The 25000-nt window shown below is 48.5% G+C and overlaps 1 protein-coding gene across 1 annotated transcript in view; it reads right to left on the bottom strand.

Moving 5' to 3' along the window:
• The window catches only part of LOC142724080 (uncharacterized), a 121594-nt gene that overhangs the window by 88057 nt on the left and 8537 nt on the right, over positions 1-25000 (bottom strand). The window contains 2 exon segments of the mRNA XM_075848955.1: positions 84-275; positions 1154-1338. Coding sequence (XP_075705070.1) covers positions 84-275; positions 1154-1338 — 377 coding nt within the window.

The raw sequence follows: 25000 nt of genomic DNA, 5'->3' as shown, positions 1-25000 counted from the left end.
TGACACACAATGATACAGTCGTCATCCTGACACATTATACCTTGTGTTATTATATAATGTCCCAGCATTCCCGGCAGTGTCACCTCTCCAGTCAGCAGCTCGATGATCTTGTGGGTGAGGTCCAGGATCTTCTCATTGTTGTTTCTCTCATGTATCAGTGAGTGAGGTGGAGGATCCATGAGGGGGCTCTGGGTCCTGTTCCATCCTCCTGACTGAAGGTGACGGCTGCTGGGGGTCCCACAGTCACCAGATGTCTTCTTCACCATTATGTAATCCTATGTATTAAGATAGAGACACTGATAAATAAAACTATATGAATTCTTAAAATTTCTCACCTCTTTGGGATAAGAGTGACATAATTCCCACAATCCCCCACCTCACGGTTGTATTATTACAGTTGAAAGTGATGTCACATGCTGCTTTTTAGAGCATTATTCTTTCCCCTCATTTACCTTCGGTGGGATTCCCTATAATGCCTTGAAGGCAGCCATCTCAAAATGCACTGTGGTTATCCCTCCCTCTAGATCAGTCAATCACAGGGAGTATAGGTGGGTGACTAATATCTACTACAAAAAGCCCAATCAGTAAATACTACTGGTTGGAAAGTCCTAGAAGACATCAAAGTGTCAGACACAAGTTTTCATGATAATCGGGTCACGTTGTGGCAAATTTATTCGGACTGAATCTAATTAGACGGCCGATTCAATCGAGTCGAATGTTGGTACTTGGACTTCTCTTTGAGACCGAGTGTTGAAACCCTATTTTTATATGCAGAAGGAAAAGACAGTGTTTTTAGGATATTGTATAAGCATGATGATACGAACTAATAAAGATTGTTTGGTATATTTGTATGAATCATGTGTAAGCATTTTCTTTACTGGATTGGGGGATACTTCCTGGCCCCTGCCTGATCATGTGACATCTTTCCCAGAATCCTCACCTCTCCAGTCATGTCCCTGTGTTATTAATAAAGAGTGATGTCATGTGACATATTTCCCAGAATCCTCACCTCTCCGGTCATGTCCTGTGTTATTAATAGAGAAGAGTGATGTCATGTGACATTTTTCCCAGAATCCTCACCTCTCCGGTCATGTCCCTGTGTTATTAATAAGAGAAGAGTGATGTCATGTGACATATTTCCCAGAATCCTCACCTCTCCGGTCAGCAGGTACAGGATCTCCAGGGTGAAGTTTAATATCCGCTTGGTAATCTCGTTCCTGTCGTCGTCCATCCTCGGTGGGTCATTCAGTAAAAAAGACTGTTTTACATGGGAACATGAGATGCCGGGATGAACGGGAGGGTTCCTGTGCTGCAGACACCTTAATGATAAGAGAAGTGCTAAAATCATAAAGGGGCAACATCATTTCCGATACATAAAATCTTTTTGGAAAAGATTAAGACATGTTCTCGGAGACTTCGCCGCTCGTCTTTAGTTAAAGCTGTGGTTGAAAAACTTGATGTGTCGGACGAGAAGTTCCACCTTAGAGTAGACAATGAAGACCTAAGTCATTGATCCCAGTCTGGTTCCCAGTCTCATCGCTATTTATATTTAAGATGATCGTGTTTTCTATATTTTTTTGTGTGATTTTTATATATATCTCCATTCTTTTCTGTCTTTTGTAGAAGTAATCTATGACTGTTTTTGCTCTTAATCTTGGGTGGTTCGCTCTAATGTCTAGTCGGCATGTTCGGAATGTCGGAATGCAGCGATTCTACAATGATGAGAGGACGTGTGTGTTACAGATCGCTGCTGGGGAGAAAATTCCTCCTCCGTTCGCAAGTGACTAAAGCCTAATTCACACGACCGTTTTCGTTCTGTGATATACGGTCCGCATGTCGGCAGTATTTCCCGGACTGAACGCAGTGCAGGGAGGAACGCTACTAGCATCATAGTTATGTATGATGCCAGGAGTGTGAACAGCCCCATTGAAATACATGCGTCCGTGTGATGGCCGTTATTTTAACGGCCGTCACACGAACGTATTCTAGATTTGCGTTGGCCATAAATAATCACGTTACTAGAAAGAAATGTACTTTCTATTTGATTTTTATTCAACGGTCCGCTTATTATATTTTTCCCAGCTGGCCACGGATATATGGCTCTCCCCCTCTCCCGGCACATTGTACGGAGCACAGTCAGTAACAACTAGTAAATATAGATCCAGGCCTGTATTTGTACTTTTAGCGGTCCCGTATTGAATTCGTGTGCTTGTCTTCTGTTTTTTTCAGACATGTCCATGTCATAAGCCATATTACAAAGCTATTCCCGATTCTAGAGTAGAATAGCTCCGTAATACGGTGCCGTACGGAGGAACTTTACAGAAGCCCACGTAGCGCCTATGGCTCTGTTGTATGGAGCCGCAGGGACTCTGTTTCTCTGTACAGCCTCTGTGCGCATGGCTCTACCTTGCCTATTAGGCCTTACACTGCCCTTCCCCTAGTGAAAACATAAAATTGTGGGGAGTGTTGGTCCCAGGAATTCGACCTCTTGCGCTCAACATAACAATTAATACTTCCTTTATATCATAACATTTTCAAAAACACAGTTATCCACGGATAAGGACGTTGGTAATCTTGGGTAGACCACAATACTGTATGTAGCAGATAATGGGGGTGTCCTATAAATATTAGAGATGAGTAACAGTTGGCTGGATTCCATTTTCATGGCCAAACCGGCGTGTTCCTAGGACATATGACATGTGACAAAGCACCAGTCGGTGGTTGGGCAAAGGTAGCCATAGCCAGCTACAATTTCACCATTGGCTTGTTACTTGGGCATGGTGGACTGGGCAATCACAGGAAGAGGAGATTACTGACTACTACTTGTAGCCATCATTCTCAGCTTAGCACCTCCTCATCCTTTCCAAATACTATACACCTTGTCTTCCTTTTAAGAACAAGGGGTGGATAAAGAGTGGTGCCCCCTATTTTATTTGACTTGGGTGATCTGGAGAGAAAGGGGAGCCAAGATCGGCCGTGGAGGGAAGCGACAATGACGAGGACACTCCGCACATGGAAAGGCCGCGTAGAAAAAAGTGACGATTGCCACTAGGAAATACAACATCCTACACCAGAGTCCATGGTGACTTTTGTCACCTAGAGTGCCAAAAGTAAGGCTGTTAGGAGAACAGGTGTCCCTGTGTATGTGTCCTCTCAGTGGTACCACACCAGATGACCTGTCCATGGCCATATGCAGTCTAAGCAAACAGCAGATATGCTGAAACGGTGTAGGAAGTCTCACATGCGCAATATAAACAAGTCTTTCCCAAACTCGTGAGTTGAAATGTTGCTAGGGTGAATAAGGCTCTGTTCACCAATGTTTGGTATATGCATTCAGTGTATGCACCTGGACATACATATCCATATAGCCCTACAGACCTGTCAGATTCCAAGAGAGGGTCCTTTTGGCATCTGCCGGCAGGTATATGTATTATACCTTTTTTTCTTCTTTAACTGTATCGGAAAACGTACTCTGCGGCCCTTACCTATACAACGGGTCACCGCAAAATAACGAATACCAAGCAGTACAATTTTTTTTTTTTTAAATATAGGGCTCATATATTACCCATGCCATTGTAGGGTATATACACCTCTTGATATTTTTCCACCGTATACGCCGAACGTAAAGGAAAAACATGGTGTGAATAGAGCCTATAAAGATCATTTATATTAAAGGGGTTTTCCCATCTTGAACTTTTATTCAAAAACATATTCAAACATATCTTTTTGTTTTCTATGGAGCAAAATAAGGAGCACTGCAGAGTAGACTGGTGCTATCTGGTGCTAGCCTTCAGTGAACCTGATCCACAGTCCCGTACTTGTAATACAGCATACCTCCCAACCGTCCCGGATTCAGAGGGACAGTCCTGGATTCCGGGCGGTGTCCTGCTCTTCCGGGCGGTGTCCTGCTGTTCCGGGCGGCCGGGTGTAGGTCTCGCTGTCAATCTAATTCTGAAGCAGAGAACCATCACCTCCCTACTTCAGAATTAGTTCAGAGCGGAAGAGCAGAGGGAGCTCCTCCGCTCGCCGAGGACTCCCCGGGCACAGTGCTTTTAAGCGCTGTGCTTGGGGAACCCTTGACGTTACTGTCATATATGGACAGTGACGTCAGTGGCTACTCCTGGAGCGGAATCCCCGGCCAGAGTCGGCAACGGGGATTGTGCTCAAGGAGAAGCCACTGACGTCACTGTCCATGTATGGGACAGTGACATCAGAGTTTCCCTCTAGGAGCGGAATCCCCGGCCTATGCTCTGGCTGGGGATTCCACTCCTAGAGGGAGTCCCAATGGGGGGTGGCGCTATCTTCAAGGGGGGTGTGGCACTATCTACATGGGCACTGTGGCACTATATAGGGGCACTATCTACAGGGCACACTGTGGTGCTATGTACATGGGCACTATCTACATGGGCACTATCTACAGGGGACACTGTGGTGCTGTGCACATGGGTACTATCTACATGGGCACTGTGTCATTATCTACAAGGGCACTGACATTAAGGGGCCATTATAGCATATGGGGGCCTCTATGTGGGCATTATGCTGTATGGGGGAATTTGTTTGGAAATTATACTGCATGGGGGCATCTCTATAGGCATTATACTGCATGGGAGTATCTGTGTTGGTTTTATGCTGTATGGGTGCATCTATGGGGCAGTATACTACATGGTGGCAGCTATGGGGGAATTATACTGTATGGTGGGAATGATACTGTGTGGGCTAAATCGGGTGCGTATGGGCAGGGATTGGGTGGGATTGGAGGCGTGGTTTAAATTAAAAAAATGTGTGCACTGCGCACGCCGCATCAGTATTCCCTCTTTGTGATACTTGAGAGTTGGGAGATATGATACAGTAAGTGTTCGATAGATGCGGGTCCCACATCTGTCTCTGGAACGGGGCCCCCAAACGCTGTTCTGCCTTCCTCGGCTCCCGCTGCATCCCAGCCTCTTCCTAATAAGGTGGTCAGGAGCTACGGAAACAGCCGAACCTGCTGAGCTACACTGTTTCCATAACGGCGATAGAAATGAATGGGAGTTACGGAAACTATGTAGCATGGCGAGCCACGCTGTTTCTGGAAATCAGGAGCTACGGAAATGGCCCAGTTCACCACGCTACGCTGTTTCCAAAACTCCCATTCACTTCTCTGGAAGTTACGGAAACAGCATAGCTCAGCTGTTTCAGTAACTCCCGAAAACCTCACCAGGAAGTGGCTGGGAAGCAGCGTGAGCCGGGCAAGGTAGAACAGGGTTCAGGGGGCCCCGTTCCAGAGATAGGTGCGTGTCCCAGAGGTGGGACGCGCATCTATCAGACATTTATGGCATATCCTGTGGATATGCCATAAATGTCCAAGGTGGAAAAACCCTTTAAAGTTCCAAATCATTATCTACTGTATTACAAGTACGGGACTGTGGATCATGTTCACTGAAGGCTAGCCCTCAGGGTATGTTCACACACAAACTCAAAAACGACTCAAAATATGGAGCTGTTTTCAAGGGAAAACAGCTCCTGATTTTCAGACGTTTTTAAGCCAATCGCGATTTTCGCGGCGTTTGTTACGGCCGTTTTTGGAGCTTTTTTCAATAGAGTCAATGAAAAACGGCTCCAAAACCGTCCCAAGAAGTGACCTGCACTTCTTTTTCGCCGGCCGTTTTTTTTACGCGTAAAAAACGCTGTACGCTCTCTCCGAAAAGAACGCCGTTTTCCCATTGAAATGAATGGGCAGATGTTTGGAGGCCGTGTGAACATACCCTAATACAACCAGTCTACTCTGCAGTGCTACTGATTTTGTTCCATGGAAAACAAAAAAAGATACATTTGAATAAAAAAACAAAAACAACAGTATACTAAAAAGTCATGCACACGACCGTAAAATTGCTCGTAATTACGGGCCCATTAATTTCTGTGGCCGACGGAACACATTCCCATATGTCTCCGGGAGGGTGTGCGTGCCGTAGAAACCTGCCGAAAAAAATAGGACATGTTCTATTTTTTTTATTTTACGGACCGTGCTTCTATACTATATAATGGGAGAACGGCCCGTAAAAACCTCTGCCCGTGCCCGTAATTACGGGCACGGTCATGTGCATGAAGCCTCAGTCAGAGGAACAGCACCACGACCGACTCTCCCTGGAAGTGATTTGTATTTGGGGGGTAATTTATTTTCAATTTGCAACCCGAGTGCAAAAATTTAGTGGAAATAGATTAACCCCTTAAGGCCCCCCCCCCACATATCAAGTGCTGGGATGGTGTGTGCGGGAGACGTGTATAGAAAAAGCTCAGTAGTATAAAAGGGACTACTTTACCCCAACCGACTGCAGGACCTGTGATGATGTCATGATGATCAGTCACATGAGGGGGCAGAGCTGAGCAGTGGGAAGGAATGTAGGTGGTGACAAAAGGAGGTGAAATGATGTCGTCATGATGATCAGGTGATCAGTCACATGAGGGGGCGGAGCTCAGCAGTGGGATAATGTTCTGTTAGGGCTCAATGTTCTGTGTGGTTTGTATGGAGGAGAATAATTTTTATTTATATGGCGCCAACATATTCCGCAGAATTGTACTGACGAAGAGGGTTCATGTACTGATGAATGAGGGGGGGGGAAATAAAAAAAGGGGGTTAGGGAAAGAGTCTGGGCACACTTAAAACTGGATGTTGGAAATGATTGTGACTGTCCGGGGAAGCGCATGCCGGAGGACTGGGGCAGCACGAAAAAAGTCTTTGAGATGGTAGTGGGAGGTTTGGATTATGGAGGATGTTAATCTTAGATCATTGGCAGAATGTAGAGCAGAATATGGTGGTAGACCGAGATGAGGGAGGAGATGAAAGGAGGTGCAGCACTGGGGAGAGCTTTCTAAATTAGAGTAATAAGACTAAATAGAATTCCAATGTGAATGGGCAACCAGTGCAGCGACTGGCACAGGGTAAAGGTATCGGTGGAGCGGTCCAGTGCTGCGCAAAATATTTATGTAACAAACGCCAGCCAAGACGTGGTGTACGGAGGAGCCAGCGAGAGGTGCCAAATCACACAGCGCAGTCTCTACCTGTCCAGTCTCTACTACTTCTTTTTTAGGTTGTCAGCAGTTCTGTAAGAGCTTGGAGGCCTGGACATGCTGGGAGTTGTAGTTCTCTCCTCTTATACCTCCCCCTGTAATGTCCTCTGATATCCCATAACAACAGCCTGGACATGCTGGGAGTTGTAGTCCTCTCCTCTTATACCTCCCCCTGTAATGTCCTCTGATATCCCATAATAACAGCCTGGGCATGCTGGGAGTTGTAGATCTCTCCTCATACCTCCTCCTGTAATGTTCTCTGATATCCCATAACAACAGACTGGACATGCTGAGAGTTGTAGTGCTCTCTTATACCTCCCCCTGTAATGTCCTCTGATATCCCATAACAACAGCCTGGACATGCTGGGAGTTGTAGTCCTCTCCTCTTATACCTCCCCCTGTAATGTCCTCTGATATCCCATAATAACAGCCTGGACATGCTGGGAGTTGTAGTCCTCTCCTCTTATACCTCCCCTTGTAATGTCCTCTGATATCCCATAACAACAGCCTGGACATGCTGGGAGTTGTAGTTCTCTCCTCTTATACCTCCTCCCTGTAATGTCCTCTGATATTCCATAATAACAGCCTGGGCATGCTGGGAGTTGTAGTTCTCTCCTCTTATACCTACTTCTGTAATGTCCTCCGATATCCCATAATAACAGCCTGGACATGCTGGGAGTTGTAGTTTTCTCCTCTTATACCTCCTCCTGTAATGTCCTCTGATATCCCATAATAAAAGCCTGGACATGCCGAGAGTTGTAGTTCTCTCCTCATATCCTCATTTAGAGATGAATGAACTGTGCCAACAGGTTTGTGGTTGCTGCTCATGTGACCCCTTCGCGAGTTTTGTCAAATGGCGCATGATTCCAGTTTGGTCGCTACCAGCAAGTTGTATACTGAATGTGCCCGCCCGGGGTCTTCTTTCCAGGCAGGGGCATGATGTAGAACGCTGCAAGGTGCTTCTAGTGACATCTGAAGCCTGGAGTGTGAGCGCAGCTCTGGGGTATCAGTAAGTTAAAGCCCTTTTACTTGGGCCAATGATTGTGTGTTTTCCGGATCATCGCTCTGTGTATGGTGAGCGATCTGCGACAAGGAAACACTCGGCTGATCTGGTCTGTTATGCGGCCTGAAAAATGGGCGCTTGTCGGAAGTACATCTTTCCGTGTAAACAGCGGATGCGTGGCCGACCTGATGCAAATGTGTGGCGACGAACGATCATTGCTCCACGTAAATGGACCAAACGAGTGCTGACCCCCACCCTGTACGGTCGATCGGCGCTTGTTTACCAGGTAGAATATCTGATCTTGTAAAGGGCCTTTAGTGTCCTGCTCAGGCAACTAGTACTAAGTATTCCAAAGCATTATGAAAGCGATCAATGGATCGCAGCTTCTAGTCCCCCAGTGGGACAAATAAGAAAAGAGTGAAATGAAGTTCAATAAGTTTTAATAAAATAAGAAGTCCCCGACCCCCAACAATTATTTTACTTTTTAAATATAGTAAAAAAAAAAAATGTATATGTATGTTATAACCACAATTGTAACGACTCGTAGAAAAATAATAACCTATTGCTTAAACCGAATCACGCACAACATTAAAAAAATACAAAAACTTAATTGCTCATTTTTCCCCAATCCTCCTATAAAAATAATAAAAAAAATAAATCAAAACAAATTCTAATCAGACCAAAATGGTACTAAAAAACAACAACTTGTCCCACATAATACAGGTCTTCATACGGCCACATCGATGGAAATATTTTAAGGTAATGGTTCTTAGAAAATGGCATCCCAAAAATTATTTCCATAAAACTGTAATCATACAAACTCATAAAAAAGTATAAAAAAAAAAACATTCTATTTTAATATTAGTAGAAAAGATAAAATACAAATACACATTTCTATATTAACACCCTCCTCTCCCGGTACCCAAGTCAGAGCATAAAAAACCCCCAAAAACACCTAGAGACCCTATTACACAGGCCAATGATTGGGCAAACATGCATTCATAAGATGGAAATGTATGGGGACAAACGATGGGAGTAACGAGCGCTCATCACCGAGCTGTCTCATTGATCGGTGCACGTTTTAAGGGCCCGTATCGGCCATGTAATAGCACCTTAACTATCAGAGGTACAGAGTAATATACGCACTTCCACGCCTTGGCAGCCATCACTGAGGTTATTACTGGCTGTCTGAGGAATGTTATGCCACGCTGAATGCACGCAAATCATCAATATTGGCTGCTGGCCGCTCCCGTTGCAATTGTCGACCAATAACGTCCCAGATGTGCTCGATGGGAGACAAGTCTGGAGACGCGACAGGCCGTGGTAGCATTTTTAGGCCACGTGGGCTGCACACAGAAGCACGAGCAACATGCGGCCTGGCGTTTTATTGAAAAACAGCTTCTGGGACACTTTGGAGAAGGGGCCGTACCGCTGGTTCCACGACCACATCCATGTAACGCCGAGTTGCTAGTATACCTGAAATGAAGACTAGAGGGGTCTGGTTACCCCACACCATAATACCAGGAGCAGGACCGGTGTGACGTTCCCTTGTGAAGGCCTCTACATGGGCTTGCCGAGGTGGTCTCCAGACCAATCTCCGGCTATCATTGCATCCGAGACAAAAGCGGGACTCCTCACTGAAGTAGATAGACCTCCATTGCCATCTTGCTGTGCCTTTGAGAGCGGTGGTGTGTAGTGAATGGAACACCTGTAGCTGGACGTCTGGCTCATAGCCCAATGTCATGCAAACACCTTCTGATGGTTTATGTCGACACTGGTTGCCGCCCTAGGCTTGGGATGTGACAAACAATTTCACTTGCAGTAGAGAATGGATATTTACACGCCATTCTTCCAACCAGACGATCCGTCCGTGCAGGGGTTCACCTCCGCGCATATCTTGCTGCCATTTCTGTTCTCTGTTGTTCTCCCAGCCTCCAGGACACGCAATGTTGAACAGCGTTGACATCTCGGCCCGGGCGCGTAGCAATCTGGCGGATGATAAACCAAGGTCTCTCCGTTCAAGGATTCTGTCCCTCCGTTTGCGACAAGTGGCGATAATTGTGACGTCTACGACCAGGAGACATCACACAATTATCCCACACTACTAGATTTGATTTTTGAGGTTTCATGTGGCTAAAAAACGTTTCTTTCAATCTGGCTTTTATGCCCCCCATGCCACAGATTGGAGCAAGGTGCTTGAAAATGTTAAGATCTTCGTGGCTTTACTCTTTCTCCCTATTGACAACGCTTGAAGGCTCGACCAAGCCGAGTGCGCGCATGTACAGGGGAGTCATCGGTTATGTTGTCGGAAGTTTCAGATATGTTAATGTCCTTTTGCCATTTCATCAAACATCCCACTTTTTGTTTACGTATATTTTAGTTAAAAAGGGTTTAGTTTAATAGGCCGCCTCACTTGAAAACATATAAAGTCATCTTTTACCTTGCCTCCATGTTCTGAATGACCTCCCGTGGCTTAAGCCGAGAGAATAAATGTCCTTATTATAATCTATATGGAGAAAAGTACTGGGACACCTCCACATTCCACCTACAGGAGCCTTTATGACATCACTTTCTAAATCCATAGACATTAATAAGGAGTTGGTCTCCCCCCGTTGTTTCAACTCTTCTGTGGGCTTTCTACAAGATTTTGGGGTCTGTGGGAATTTTAGTTCATTCATCCAGAACATTTGTGAGGGCAGACACGGATGTTGAAGGAGGGGGCCGGGCTCGTAATCTCTGTTCTAGTTCATCCCAAAGGCATTGAATGGGGGTGAGGTCAGGACTCTATGTGGCCAGTGAAGATCTTCCACAATAAACTCCAAAAAATCAACCAGCCACGTGGCCCTTGTGCACTGGGGCGCAGCCATAAGGAACAGAAAAGGGCCGATCCCCAAACTGTTCTCACAAAGTTGGAGGCTACAATTATCCACAACGTCTTGTGTGCTGAAGAATTGACCCTTCACTGAAACTAAGGGTGCCGACCCCTGAAAAGCACCCCCATAGCATTATCTGTTACGTAGCGTACGTGGACCCACTGGGCTGTACCGCCTTGATGGTATGGCAGCTGGCCAACAGGACACAGGAGGAAGTCTATAGGTGTACCTGTGGTAACTCTCAGACAGGACTCTGGCAGCAGGCAGGCACCAGGCTTGGTGTAGCGGAGCAGGCGTAGACTCAGCGCAGCACGACTCCAATACCACACGACACTTAGACCAGGATAGCACAGGATACAGGTAGCAGGAACGGGGAACACTGGAAACTGGAAGACACGAGACCATTTGCAAAGATGAACATAAGATAACGACAACAAAGCTCAGGCAAGACAGAAAGGGGCAGAGCCCTTCTAATAGTCCAGGATCATGGGCTAATTACAACAAATTCAGGTGCGCGCGCTGGCCCTTTAGGACCAGGCACGAGCGTGCACCCTACGGGACACAGCAGAGCGAAAGTAAGCGCTGGCATCTACTGAGGAGATGCGGGCCAGCGCTCACTGAACCATGGCTGCGGCCGTCAGGGGGCGAGTATACCTGACGGTCCGCGGCCATGGATGTTATATTATATCTCCTCCACCAAATTTTACAGCTAGTACAATGCAGTTAGGCGGGTAACTTTCTCCTGCCATTCACCAAACCCAGACTTGTCCATCAGACCCCAGCTAGAGAAGCATCACTCCACAGAACACATCAGATAGAGAAGCGTCACTCCACAGAACACGTCATATAGAGAAGCGTCACTCCAAAGAACACGTCATAAAGAAGCGTCACTCCACAGAACACGTCATAAAGAAGCGTCACTCCACAGAACACGTCAGAGAGAGAAGAGTCACTCCACAGAACACGTCAGATAGAGAAGAGTCACTCCACAGAACACGTCAGATAGAGAAGCGTCACTCCATATAACACGTCATAAAGAAGCATCACTCCACAGAACACGTCATAAAGAGGTGTCACTCCACAGAACACGTCACAGAGAGAAGCGTCACTCCACAGAACACGTCACATAGAGAAGAGTCACTCCACAGAACACATCACATAGAGAAGCGTCACTCCACAGAACACGTCATATAGAGAAACGTCACTCCACAGAACACGTCATATAGAGAAGTGTCACTCCACAGAACACGTCAGATAGAGAAGTGTCACTCCACAGAACACGTCATATAGAGAAGTGTCACTCCACAGAACACGTCAGATAGAGAAGCGTCACTCCACAGAACACGTCATATAGAGAAGTGTCACTCCACAGAACATGTCATAAAGAAGCGTCACTCCACAGAACACGTCATAGAGAAGCGTCACTCCACAGAACACGTCATATAGAGAAGTGTCACTCCACAGAACACGTCATGTAGAGTAGCGTCACTCCACAGAACACGTCACATAGAGAAGCGTCACTCCACAGAACACGTCACATAGAGAAGCGTCACTCCACAGAACACGTCACATAGAGAAGCGTCACTCCACAGAACACGTCACATAGAGAAGCGTCACTCCACAGAACACGTCATATAGAGAAGCGTCACTCCACAGAACACGTCAGATAGAGAAGCGTCACTGCACAGAACACGACGGATAGAAAAGCGTCACTCCACAGAACACGTCATATAGAGAAGCGTCACTCCACAGGACACGTCACATAGGGAAGCGTCACTCCACAGAACACGTCACATAGAGAAGCGTCACTCCACAGAACACGACATATAGAGAAGCGTCACTCCACAGAACACGTCAGAGAAGCGTCCCTCCACAGAACACGTCACATAGAGAAGTGTCACTCCACAGAACACGTCACATAGAGAAGCGTCACTCCACAGAACACGTCACATAAAGAAGCGTCACTCCATATAACACGTCATAGAGAAGCGTCACTCCGCAGAACACGTCATATAGAAGCGTCACTCCACAGAACACGTCATATAGAGAAGCGTTACTCCACAGAACACGACGGATAGAAAAGCGTCACTCCACAGAACACGTCATATAGAGAAGCGTCACTCTAAAGAACACGTCAGATAGAGAAGCGTCACTCCACAGGACACGTCACATAGGGAAGCGTCACTCCACAGAACACGTCACATAGAGAAGCGTCACTCCACAGAACACGCCATATAGAGAAGCGTCACTCCACAGAACACATCAGAGCAGCGTCCCTCCACAGAACACGTCACATAGAGAAGCGTCCCTCCACAGAACACGTCACATAGAGAAGCGTCACTCCGCAGAACACGTCTTAGAGAAGCGTCACTCCGCAGAACACGACATAGAGAAGCGTCACTCTGCAGAACACGTCATATAAAAGCGTCACTCCAAAGAACACGTCATAGAGTAGCGTCACTCCACAGAACACGTCATATAGAGAAGCGTCACTCCACAGAACACGACAGATAGAGAAGCGTCACTCCACAGAACCCGTCATATAGAGAAGCGCCAATCCACTGACCACGTCAGAGAAGCGCCACTCCACTGAACACGTCAGATAGAGAAGCATCACCCCACAGAACACGTCAGATAGAGAAGCGTCACTCCGCAGAACACGTCATAGAGAAGCGTCACTCTGCAGAACACGTCATAGAGAAGCGTCACTCCGCAGAACACGTCATAGAGAAGCGTCACTCTGCAGAACACGTCATAGAGAAGCGTCACTGCGCAGAACACGTCATAGAGAAGCGTCACTCCACAGAACACGTCATAGAGAAGCGTCACTCCACAGAACACGTCATAGAGAAGCGTCACTCCACAGAACATGTCATAAAGAAGCGTCACTCCACAGAACACGTCACATAGAGAAGCGTCACTCCACAGAACACGTCACATAGAGAAGCGTCACTCCACAGAACACATCACATAGAGAAGCGTCACTCCACAGAACACGTCATATAGAGAAGCGTCACTCCACAGAACACGTCAGATAGAGAAGCGTCACTGCACAGAAGACGACGGATAGAAAAGCGTCACTCCACAGAACACGTCATATAGAGAAGCGTCACTCCAAAGAACACATCAGATAGAGAAGCGTCACTCCACAGGACACATCACATAGGGAAGCGTCACTCCACAGAACACGTCACATAGAGAAGCGTCACTCCACAGAACACGCCATATAGAGAAGCGTCACTCCACAGAACACGTCAGGGAAGCGTCCCTCCACAGAACACGTCACATAGAGAAGCGTCACTCCACAGAACACGTCACATAGAGAAGCGTCACTCCATATAACACGTCATAGAGAAGCGTCACTCCGCAGAACACGACATAGAGAAGCGTCACTCCGCAGAACACGTCATATAGAAGCGTCACTCCACAGAACACGTCATAGAGAAGCGTCACTCCACAGAACACGTCATATAGAGAAGCGTCACTCCACAGAACACATCACATAGAGAAGCGTCACTCCACAGAACACATCATATAGAGAAGCGTCACTCCACAGAACACATCACATAGAGAAGCGTCACTCCACAGAACACGACATAGAGAAGCGTCACTCCGCAGAACACGTCATAGAGAAGCGTCACTCCGCAGAACACGTCATAGAGAAGCGTCACTCCGCAGAACACGTCATAGAGAAGCGTCACTCCGCAGAACACGTCATAGAGAAGCGTCACTCCGCAGAACACGTCATAGAGAAGCGTCACTCCACAGAACACGTCATAGAGAAGCGTCACTCCACAGAACACGTCATATAGACAAGCGTCACTCCACAGAACACGTCATATAGAGAAGCGTCACTCCACAGAACACGTCAGATAGAGAAGCGTCACTGCACAGAAGACGACGGATAGAAAAGCATCACTCCACAGAACACGTCATATAGAGAAGCGTCACTCCAAAGAACACGTCAGATAGAGAAGCGTCTCTCCACAGGACACGTCACATAGGGAAGCGTCACTCCACAGAACACGTCACATAGAGAAGCGTCACTCCACAGAACACGCCATATAGAGAGGCGTCACTCCACAGAACACGTCAGGGAAGCGTCCCTCCACAGAACACGTCACATAGAGAAGCATCACTCCACAGAACACGTCACATAGAGAAGCGTCACTCCATATAACACGTCATAGAGAAGCGTCACTCCGCAGAACACGACATAGAGAAGCGTCACTCCGCAGAACACGTCATATAGAAGCGTCACTCCACAGAACACGTCATAGAGAAGCGTCACTCCACAGAACACGTCATATAGAGAAGCGTCACTCCACAGAACACGTCATAGAGAAGCGTCACTCCACAGAACACATCATAGAGAAGCGTCACTCTGCAGAACACGTCATAGAGAAGCGTCACTCCGCAGAACACGTCATAGAGAAGCGTCACTCCGCAGAACACGTCATAGAGAAGCGTCACTCCAAAGAACACGTCATAGAGAAGCGTCACTCCACAGAACACGTCATAGAGAAGCGTCACTCCACAGAACACGTCATATAGAGAAGCGTCACTCCACAAAACACGTCATAGAGAAGCCTCACTCCACAGAACGTCATAAAGAAGCGTCACTCCACAGAACACGTCAGAGAAGCGTCACTCCACAGAACACGTCATATAGAGAAGTGTCATTCCACAGAACACGTCATGTAGAGTAGCGTCACTCCACAGAACACGTCATATAGAGAAGTGTCATTCCACAGAACACGTCATGTAGAGTAGCGTCACTCCACAGAACACGTCACATAGAGAAGCGTCACTCCACAGAACACGTCACATAGAGAAGCGTCACTCCACAGAACACGTCACAGAGAAGCGTCACTCCACAGAACACGTCATATAGAGAAGCGTCACTCCACAGAACACGTCAGATAGAGAAGCGTCACTGCACAGAACACGACGGATAGAAAAGCGTCACTCCACAGAACGCGTCATATAGAGAAGCGTCACTCCAAAGAACACGACAGATAGAGAAGCGTCACTCCACAGGACACGTCACATAGGGAAGCGTCACTCCACAGAACACGTCACATAGAGAAGCGTCACTCCACAGAACACGCCATATAGAGAGGCGTCACTCCACAGAACACGTCAGAGAAGCGTCCCTCCACAGAACACGTCACATAGAGAAGCGTCACTCCGCAGAACACGACATAGAGAAGCGTCACTCCGCAGAACACGTCATATAGAAGCGTCACTCCACAGAACACGTCATAGAGAAGCGTCACTCCACAGAACACGTCATATAGAGAAGCGTCACTCCACAGAACACATCACATAGAGAAGCGTCACTCCACAGAACACATCATATAGAGAAGCGTCACTCCACAGAACACATCACATAGAGAAGCGTCACTCCACAGAACACGACATAGAGAAGCGTCACTCCGCAGAACACGTCATAGAGAAGCGTCACTCCGCAGAACACGTCATAGAGAAGCGTCACTCCGCAGAACACGTCATAGAGAAGCGTCACTCCGCAGAACACGTCACATAGAGAAGCGTCACTCCACAGAACACGCCATATAGAGAGGCGTCACTCCACAGAACACGTCAGAGAAGCGTCCCTCCACAGAACACGTCACATAGAGAAGCGTCACTCCACAGAACACGTCACATAGAGAAGCGTCACTCCACAGAACACGTCACATAGAGAAGCGTCACTCCCTATAACACGTCATAGAGAAGCGTCACTCCGCAGAACACGTCTTAGAGAAGCGTTACTCCGCAGAACACGTCTTAGAGAAGCGTCACTCCGCAGAACACGTCATAGAGAAGCGTCACTCCGCAGAACACGTCATAGAGAAGCGTCACTCCACAGAACACGTCATAGAGAAGCGTCACTCCACAGAACACGTCATATAGAGAAGCGTCACTCCACAGAACACGTCATATAGAGAAGCGTCACTCCACAGAACACGTCAGATAGAGAAGCGTCACTGCACAGAAGACGACGGATAGAAAAGCATCACTCCACAGAACACGTCATATAGAGAAGCGTCACTCCAAAGAACACGTCAGATAGAGAAGCGTCACTACACAGGACACGTCACATAGGGAAGCGTCACTCCACAGAACACGTCACATAGAGAAGCGTCACTCCACAGAACACGCCATATAGAGAGGCGTCACTCCACAGAACACGTCAGGGAAGAGTCCCTCCACAGAACACGTCACATAGAGAAGCGTCACTCCACAGAACACGTCACATAGAGAAGCGTCACTCCATATAACACGTCATAGAGAAGCGTCACTCCGCAGAACACGACATAGAGAAGCGTCACTCCGCAGAACACGTCATATAGAAGCGTCACTCCACAGAACACGTCATAGAGAAGTGTCACTCCACAGAACACGTCATATAGAGAAGCGTCACTCCACAGAACACATCACATAGAGAAGCGTCACTCCACAGAACACGTCATAGAGAAGCGTCACTCTGCAGAACACGTCATAGAGAAGCGTCACTCCGCAGAACACGTCATAGAGAAGCGTCACTCCGCAGAACACGTCATAGAGAAGCGTCACTCCAAAGAACACGTCATAGAGAAGCGTCACTCCACAGAACACGTCATAGAGAAGCGTCACTCCACAGAACACGTCATATAGAGAAGCGTCACTCCACAGAACACGTCATAGAGAAGCCTCACTCCACAGAACGTCATAAAGAAGCGTCACTCCACAGAACACGTCAGAGAAGCGTCACTCCACAGAACACGTCATATAGAGAAGTGTCATTCCACAGAACACGTCATGTAGAGTAGCGTCACTCCACAGAACACGTCACATAGAGAAGCGTCACTCCACAGAACACGTCACATAGAGAAGCGTCACTCCACAGAACACGTCACAGAGAAGCGTCACTCCACAGAACACGTCATATAGAGAAGCGTCACTCCACAGAACACGTCAGATAGAGAAGCGTCACTGCACAGAACACGACGGATAGAAAAGCGTCACTCCACAGAACGCGTCATATAGAGAAGCGTCACTCCAAAGAACACGTCAGATAGAGAAGCGTCACTCCACAGGACACGTCACATAGGGAAGCGTCACTCCACAGAACACGTCACATAGAGAAGCGTCACTCCACAGAACACGCCATATAGAGAGGCGTCACTCCACAGAACACGTCAGGGAAGAGTCCCTCCACAGAACACGTCACATAGAGAAGCGTCACTCCACAGAACACGTCACATAGAGAAGCGTCACTCCATATAACACGTCATAGAGAAGCGTCACTCCGCAGAACACGACATAGAGAAGCGTCACTCCGCAGAACACGTCATATAGAAGCGTCACTCCACAGAACACGTCATAGAGAAGTGTCACTCCACAGAACACGTCATATAGAGAAGCGTCACTCCACAGAACACATCACATAGAGAAGCGTCACTCCACAGAACACGTCATAGAGAAGCGTCACTCTGCAGAACACGTCATAGAGAAGCGTCACTCCGCAGAACACGTCATAGAGAAGCGTCACTCCGCAGAACACGTCATAGAGAAGCGTCACTCCAAAGAACACGTCATAGAGAAGCGTCACTCCACAGAACACGTCATAGAGAAGCGTCACTCCACAGAACACGTCATATAGAGAAGCGTCACTCCACAGAACACGTCATAGAGAAGCCTCACTCCACAGAACGTCATAAAGAAGCGTCACTCCACAGAACACGTCAGAGAAGCGTCACTCCACAGAACACGTCATATAGAGAAGTGTCATTCCACAGAACACGTCATGTAGAGTAGCGTCACTCCACAGAACACGTCACATAGAGAAGCGTCACTCCACAGAACACGTCACATAGAGAAGCGTCACTCCACAGAACACGTCACAGAGAAGCGTCACTCCACAGAACACGTCATATAGAGAAGCGTCACTCCACAGAACACGTCAGATAGAGAAGCGTCACTGCACAGAACACGACGGATAGAAAAGCGTCACTCCACAGAACGCGTCATATAGAGAAGCGTCACTCCAAAGAACACGTCAGATAGAGAAGCGTCACTCCACAGGACACGTCACATAGGGAAGCGTCACTCCACAGAACACGTCACATAGAGAAGCGTCACTCCACAGAACACGCCATATAGAGAGGCGTCACTCCACAGAACACGTCAGAGAAGCGTCCCTCCACAGAACACGTCACATAGAGAAGCGTCACTCCACAGAACACGTCACATTGAGAAGCGTCACTCCATATAACACGTCATAGAGAAGCGTCACTCCGCAGAACACGTCATATAGAAGCGTCACTCCACAGAACACGTCATAGAGAAGCGTCACTCCACAGAACACGTCATATAGAGAAGCGTCACTCCACAGATTACGACGGATAGAAAAGCGTGACTCCACAGAACACGTCATATAGAGAAGCGTGACTCTAAAGAACACGTCAGATAGAGAAGCGTCACTCCACAGGACACGTCACATAGGGAAGCGTCACTCCACAGAACACGTCACATAGAGAAGCGTCACTCCACAAAACACGGCATATAGAGAAGCGTCACTCCACAGAACACGTCAGAGCAGCGTCCCTCCACAGAACACGTCACATAGAGAAGCGTCACTCCACAGAACACGTCACATAGAGAAGCGTCACTCCACAGAACACGTCACATAGAGAAGCGTCACTCCATATAACACGTCATAGAGAAGCGTCACTCCGCAGAACACGTCTTAGAGAAGCGTCACTCCGCAGAACACGACATAGAGAAGCGTCACCCTGCAGAACACGTCATATAAAAGCGTCACTCCACAGAACACGTCATAGAGAAGCGTCACTCCACAAAACACGTCATATAGAGAAGCGTCACTCCACAGAACACGACAGATAGAGAAGCGTCACTCCACAGAACACGTCATATAAAAGCGTCACTCCACAGAACACGTCATAGAGAAGCGTCACTCCACAAAACACGTCATATAGAGAAGCGTCACTCCACAGAACACGACAGATAGAGAAGCGTCACTCCGCAGAACACGTCATAGAGAAGCGTCACTCCGCAGAACACGTCATAGAGAAGCGTCACTCCGCAGAACACGTCATAGAGAAGCGTCACTCCGCAGAACACGTCATAGAGAAGCGTCACTCCGCAGAACACGTCATAGAGAAGCGTCACTCCGCAGAACACGTCATAGAGAAGCGTCACTCCACAGAACACGTCATAGAGAAGCGTCACTCCGCAGAACACGTCATAGAGAAGCGTCACTCCACGTCATAGAGAAGCGTCACTCCACAGAACACGTCATAGAGAAGCGTCACTCCACAGAACACGTCTTATAGAGAAGCGTCACTCCACAGAACACGTCTTATAGAGAAGCGTCACTCCACAGAACACGTCAGAGAAGCGTCACTCCACAGAACATGTCATAAAGAAGCGTAACTCCACAGAACACGTCATAGAGAAGCGTCACTCCACAGAACACATCATATAGAGAAGTGTCACTCCACAGAACACGTCATGTAGAGAAGCGTCACTCCACAGAACACGTCACAGAGAAGCGTCACTCCACAGAACACGTCACATAGAGAAGCGTCACTCCACAGAACACGTCACATAGAGAAGCGTCACTCCACAGAACACGTCACATAGAGAAGCGTCACTCCACAGAACACGTCACATAGAGAAGCGTCACTCCACAGAACACGTCATATAGAGAAGCGTCACTCCACAGAACACGTCAGATAGAGAAGCGTCACTGCACAGAACACGACGGATAGAAAAGCGTCACTCCACAGAACACGTCATATAGAGAAGCGTCACTCCACAGAACACGCCACATAGAGAAGCGTCACTCCACAGAACACGCCACATAGAGAAGCATCACTCCACAGAACACGTCAGAGAAGCGTCCCTCCACAGAACACGTCACATAGAGAAGCGTCACTCCATAGAACACGTCATATAGAGAAGCGTCACTCCACAGAACACGTCAGATAGAGAAGCGTCACTGCACAGAACACGACGGATAGAAAAGCGTCACTCCACAGAACACGTCATATAGAGAAGCGTCACTCCAAAGAACACGTCAGATAGAGAAGCGTCACTCCACAGGACACGTCACATAGGGAAGCGTCACTCCACAGAACACGTCACATAGAGAAGCGTCACTACACAGAACACGTCACATAGAGAAGCGTCACTCCATATAACACGTCATAGAGGAGCGTCACTCCGCAGAACATGTCATATAGAAGCGTCACTCCACAGAACACGTCATAGAGAAGCGTCACTCCACAGAACACGTCACATAGAGAAGCGTCACTCCATATAACACGTCATAGGGAAGAGTCACTCCGCAGAACACGACATAGAGAAGCGTCACTCCACAGAACACGTCACATAGAGAAGCGTCACTCCATATAACACGTCATAGAGAAGCGTCACTCCGCAGCACACGACATAGAGAAGCGTCACTCCGCAGAACATGTCATATAGAAGCGTCACTCCACAGAACACGTCATAGAGAAGCGTCACTCCACAGAACACGTCATAGAGAAGCGTCACTCCACAGAACACGTCACATAGAGAAGCGTCACTCCATATAACACGTCATAGAGAAGCGTCACTCCGCAGAACACGACATAGAGAAGCGTCACTCCGCAGAACACGTCACATAGAGAAGCGTCACTCCATATAACACGTCATAGAGAAGCGTCACTCCGCAGAACACGACATAGAGAAGCGTCACTCCGCAGAACACGTCATATAGAAGCGTCACTCCGCAGAACACGTCATATAGAAGCGTCACTCCGCAGAACACGTCATAGAGAAGCGTCACTCGACAGAACACGTCATATAGAGAAGCGTCACTCTAAAGAACACGTCAGATAGAGAAGCGTCACTCCACAGGACACGTCACATAGGGAAGCGTCACTCCACAGAACACGTCACATAGAGAAGCGTCACTCCACAGAACACGTCACATAGAGAAGCGTCACTCCATATAACACGTCATAGAGAAGCGTCACTCAGCAGAACACGTCTTAGAGAAGCGTCACTCCGCAGAACACGACATAGAGAAGCGTCACTCTGCAGAACACGTCATATAAAAGAGTCACTCCACAGAACACGTCATATAGAGAAGCGTCACTCCACAGAACACGTCATAGAGAAGCGCCAATCCACTGAACACGTCAGATAGAGAAGCGTCACCCCACAGAACACGTCAGATAGGGAAGCGTCACTCCGCAGAACACATCACATAGAGAAGCGTCACTCCACAGAACACGTCATAGAGAAGCGTCACTCCACAGAACACGTCATATAGAGAAGCGTCACTCCACAGAACACGTCATAGAGAAGTGTCACTCCACAGAACACGTCATATAGAGAAGCGTCACTCCACAGAACATGTCAGAGAAGCGTCACTCCACAGAACACGTCAGAGAAGCGTCACTCCACAGAACACGTCAGAGAAGCGTCACTCCACAGAACACGTCAGATAGAGAAGCGTCACTCCACAGAACACGTCAGGTAGAAAAGCGTCACTCCACAGAACACGCCATAAAGCGTCACTCCACAGAACACGTCATATAGAGAAGCGTCCCTCCACAGAACACGTTTCCGCTGCTCCAGAGACCAGTGACGGCAGCGGCTTTACACCCCTCCATGTGACGCTTGGTATTGTGCTTGATGATGTAAGGCTGGCATGCAGCTGCTCGGCCCCCATGCTATGAAGCTCCAAGTGTTGACCGGAGTGGTGTAAAACATGCTGCCACTGATTGATGAATCACGTTTCACTATCTTACAGTCTTATGGGGCTGGTTGTCAGGGTTTTGGGTAGGCCCTTTATTTCCAGTGAAGGGTAATATTAACGTGACCTCATACAGAAGACATTTTTCATTGTATGCTTCCAACTTTGTGGCAAGTTTAGGGAAGACGCTTTCCTTTTCCAGTATGACCGTGTACCAAGCAACGTCCATAACGGCGAGATGTTAGGAGTTTAGTGGGAGGCCCAGCGCCAGTGGCGTAACTACCGCTATAGCAGCCGTAGCGGCTGCTACGGGGCCCGTGGAATGAGGGGGCCCGTGTCGCCCACCATGGCCGGAGGCTCCGCTAGCAGCCGCTATGGCTGCTACAGCGGGACGCCACTGAACAGTACGGCAGAGCAGGGAGGTATCTCCCCGCTCGGCCATTAAACAAAAGACATGTATCCCCTATCCACAGGATATCCACAGGATAGGGGATACATGTGTGATCGCTGGCATTGGTAGGGAGAACGGGGGACTGAAAGTCCCCTGAAGTTCTCCATCACAAACCTCTGACTTCCGGGGTCTGTGTCGGCAGCTCCGTAGAAATGAATGGAGCGCCGGTCGCGCTTGTGCACAAGCGTGACCAGTGCTCCTTTAATTTTTATTGAGCTGCGCAGACTCCGGAAGTCAGAGGTTAGTCATGGAGAACTTCAGGGGATCCTCGGTCCCCCGTTCTCCCCATCAATGCCTGCGATCACACATGTATCCCCTATCCTGTGGAGAGGGGATACATGTCTTTTCACACTGTAGGTCGAATTTTTTTGGGGGGTTGGGGACACTGTATGGCGTTCCCTACAGGGGGGGGGGGGCTGTATGGCGTTCCCTACAGGGGGGGGGCCGTATGGCGTTCCCTACAGGGGGGAGCCGTATGGCGTTCCCTACAGGGGGGAGCCGTATGGCGTTGCCTACAGGGGGGAGCCGTATGGCGTTGCCTACAGCCCCCTCTGTAGATCGCGCCATACAGCCCCCTCTGTAGATCGCGCCATACAGCCCCCTCTGTAGATCGCGCCATACAGCCCCCTCTGTAGATCGCGCCATACAGCCCCCTCTGTAGATCGCGCCATACAGCCCCCTCTGTAGATCGCGCCATACAGCCCCCTCTGTAGATCGCGCCATACAGCCCCCTCTGTAGATCGCGCCATACAGCCCCCTCTGTAGATCGCGCCATACAGCCCCCTCTGTAGATCGCGCCATACAGCCCCCTCTGTAGATCGCGCCATACAGCCCCCTCTGTAGATCGCGCCATACAGCCCCCTCTGTAGATCGCGCCATACAGCCCCCTCTGTAGATCGCGCCATACAGCCCCCTCTGTAGATAGCGCCATACAGCCCCCTCTGTAGATAGCGCCATACAGCCCCCTCTGTAGATAGCGCCATACAGCCCCCTCTGTAGATAGCGCCATACAGCCCCCTCTGTAGATAGCGCCATACAGCCCCCTCTGTAGATAGCGCCATACAGCCCCCTCTGTAGATAGCGCCATACAGCCCCCTCTGTAGATAGCGCCATACAGCCCCCTCTGTAGATAGCGCCATACAGCCCCCTCTGTAGATAGCGCCATACAGCCCCCTCTGTAGATAACGCCATACAGCCCCCTTTGTAGATATCTACAGGGGGGGCTGTATGGCGCTATCTACAGAGGGGGCTGTATGGCGCTATCTACAGAGGGGGCTGTATGGCGCTATCTACAGAGGGGGCTGTATGGCGCTATCTACAGAGGGGGCTGTATGGCGCTATCTACAGAGGGGGCTGTATGGCGCTATCTACAGAGGGGGCTGTATGGCGCTATCTACAGTGGGCGGTAAAAAAGGCACTATCTACAAGGGGGGGGGGGGTTGTGTGTCACCCAGGGGAGGGGGGGGCCCAGTCAAAAGTTTGCTATGGGGCCCAGTCTTTCCTAGTTACGCCCCTGCCCAGCGCCCTGACCTCAACCACATCAAACACCTTCGGGATAAATTTAAAAAAACATCCATTGAGAGCAAGATCAGTATCTGTCCTCACAAATGCTCTTTTGGCTGAATTGGCACAAATTTCAAACACCCCAAAGTCACAAGCCTTCGCAGAAGAGTGAGGTCTGTAATAGCTGCTAAAGAAAGGACCAACTCCATATTAACAGCTGTGGATTTGAAATGGGATGTTCAACAAGTTCATATACCTTTGATGGTCAGGTGTCCCATAATTATGGCCAAATTACTTCCTTGCAACTTACACTAACTTTATGTGGCCACCAAACCTACCCTGGGATATGCTTGAAGCTTCCATATGCA

Source organism: Rhinoderma darwinii, unplaced genomic scaffold, assembly GCF_050947455.1.
Source record: "Rhinoderma darwinii isolate aRhiDar2 unplaced genomic scaffold, aRhiDar2.hap1 Scaffold_570, whole genome shotgun sequence".
Classification (NCBI taxonomy): Eukaryota; Metazoa; Chordata; class Amphibia; order Anura; family Rhinodermatidae; genus Rhinoderma; species Rhinoderma darwinii.
Note: the sequence above shows the minus strand (reverse complement) of the source record. Positions and strands in the feature narration are given on the sequence as shown.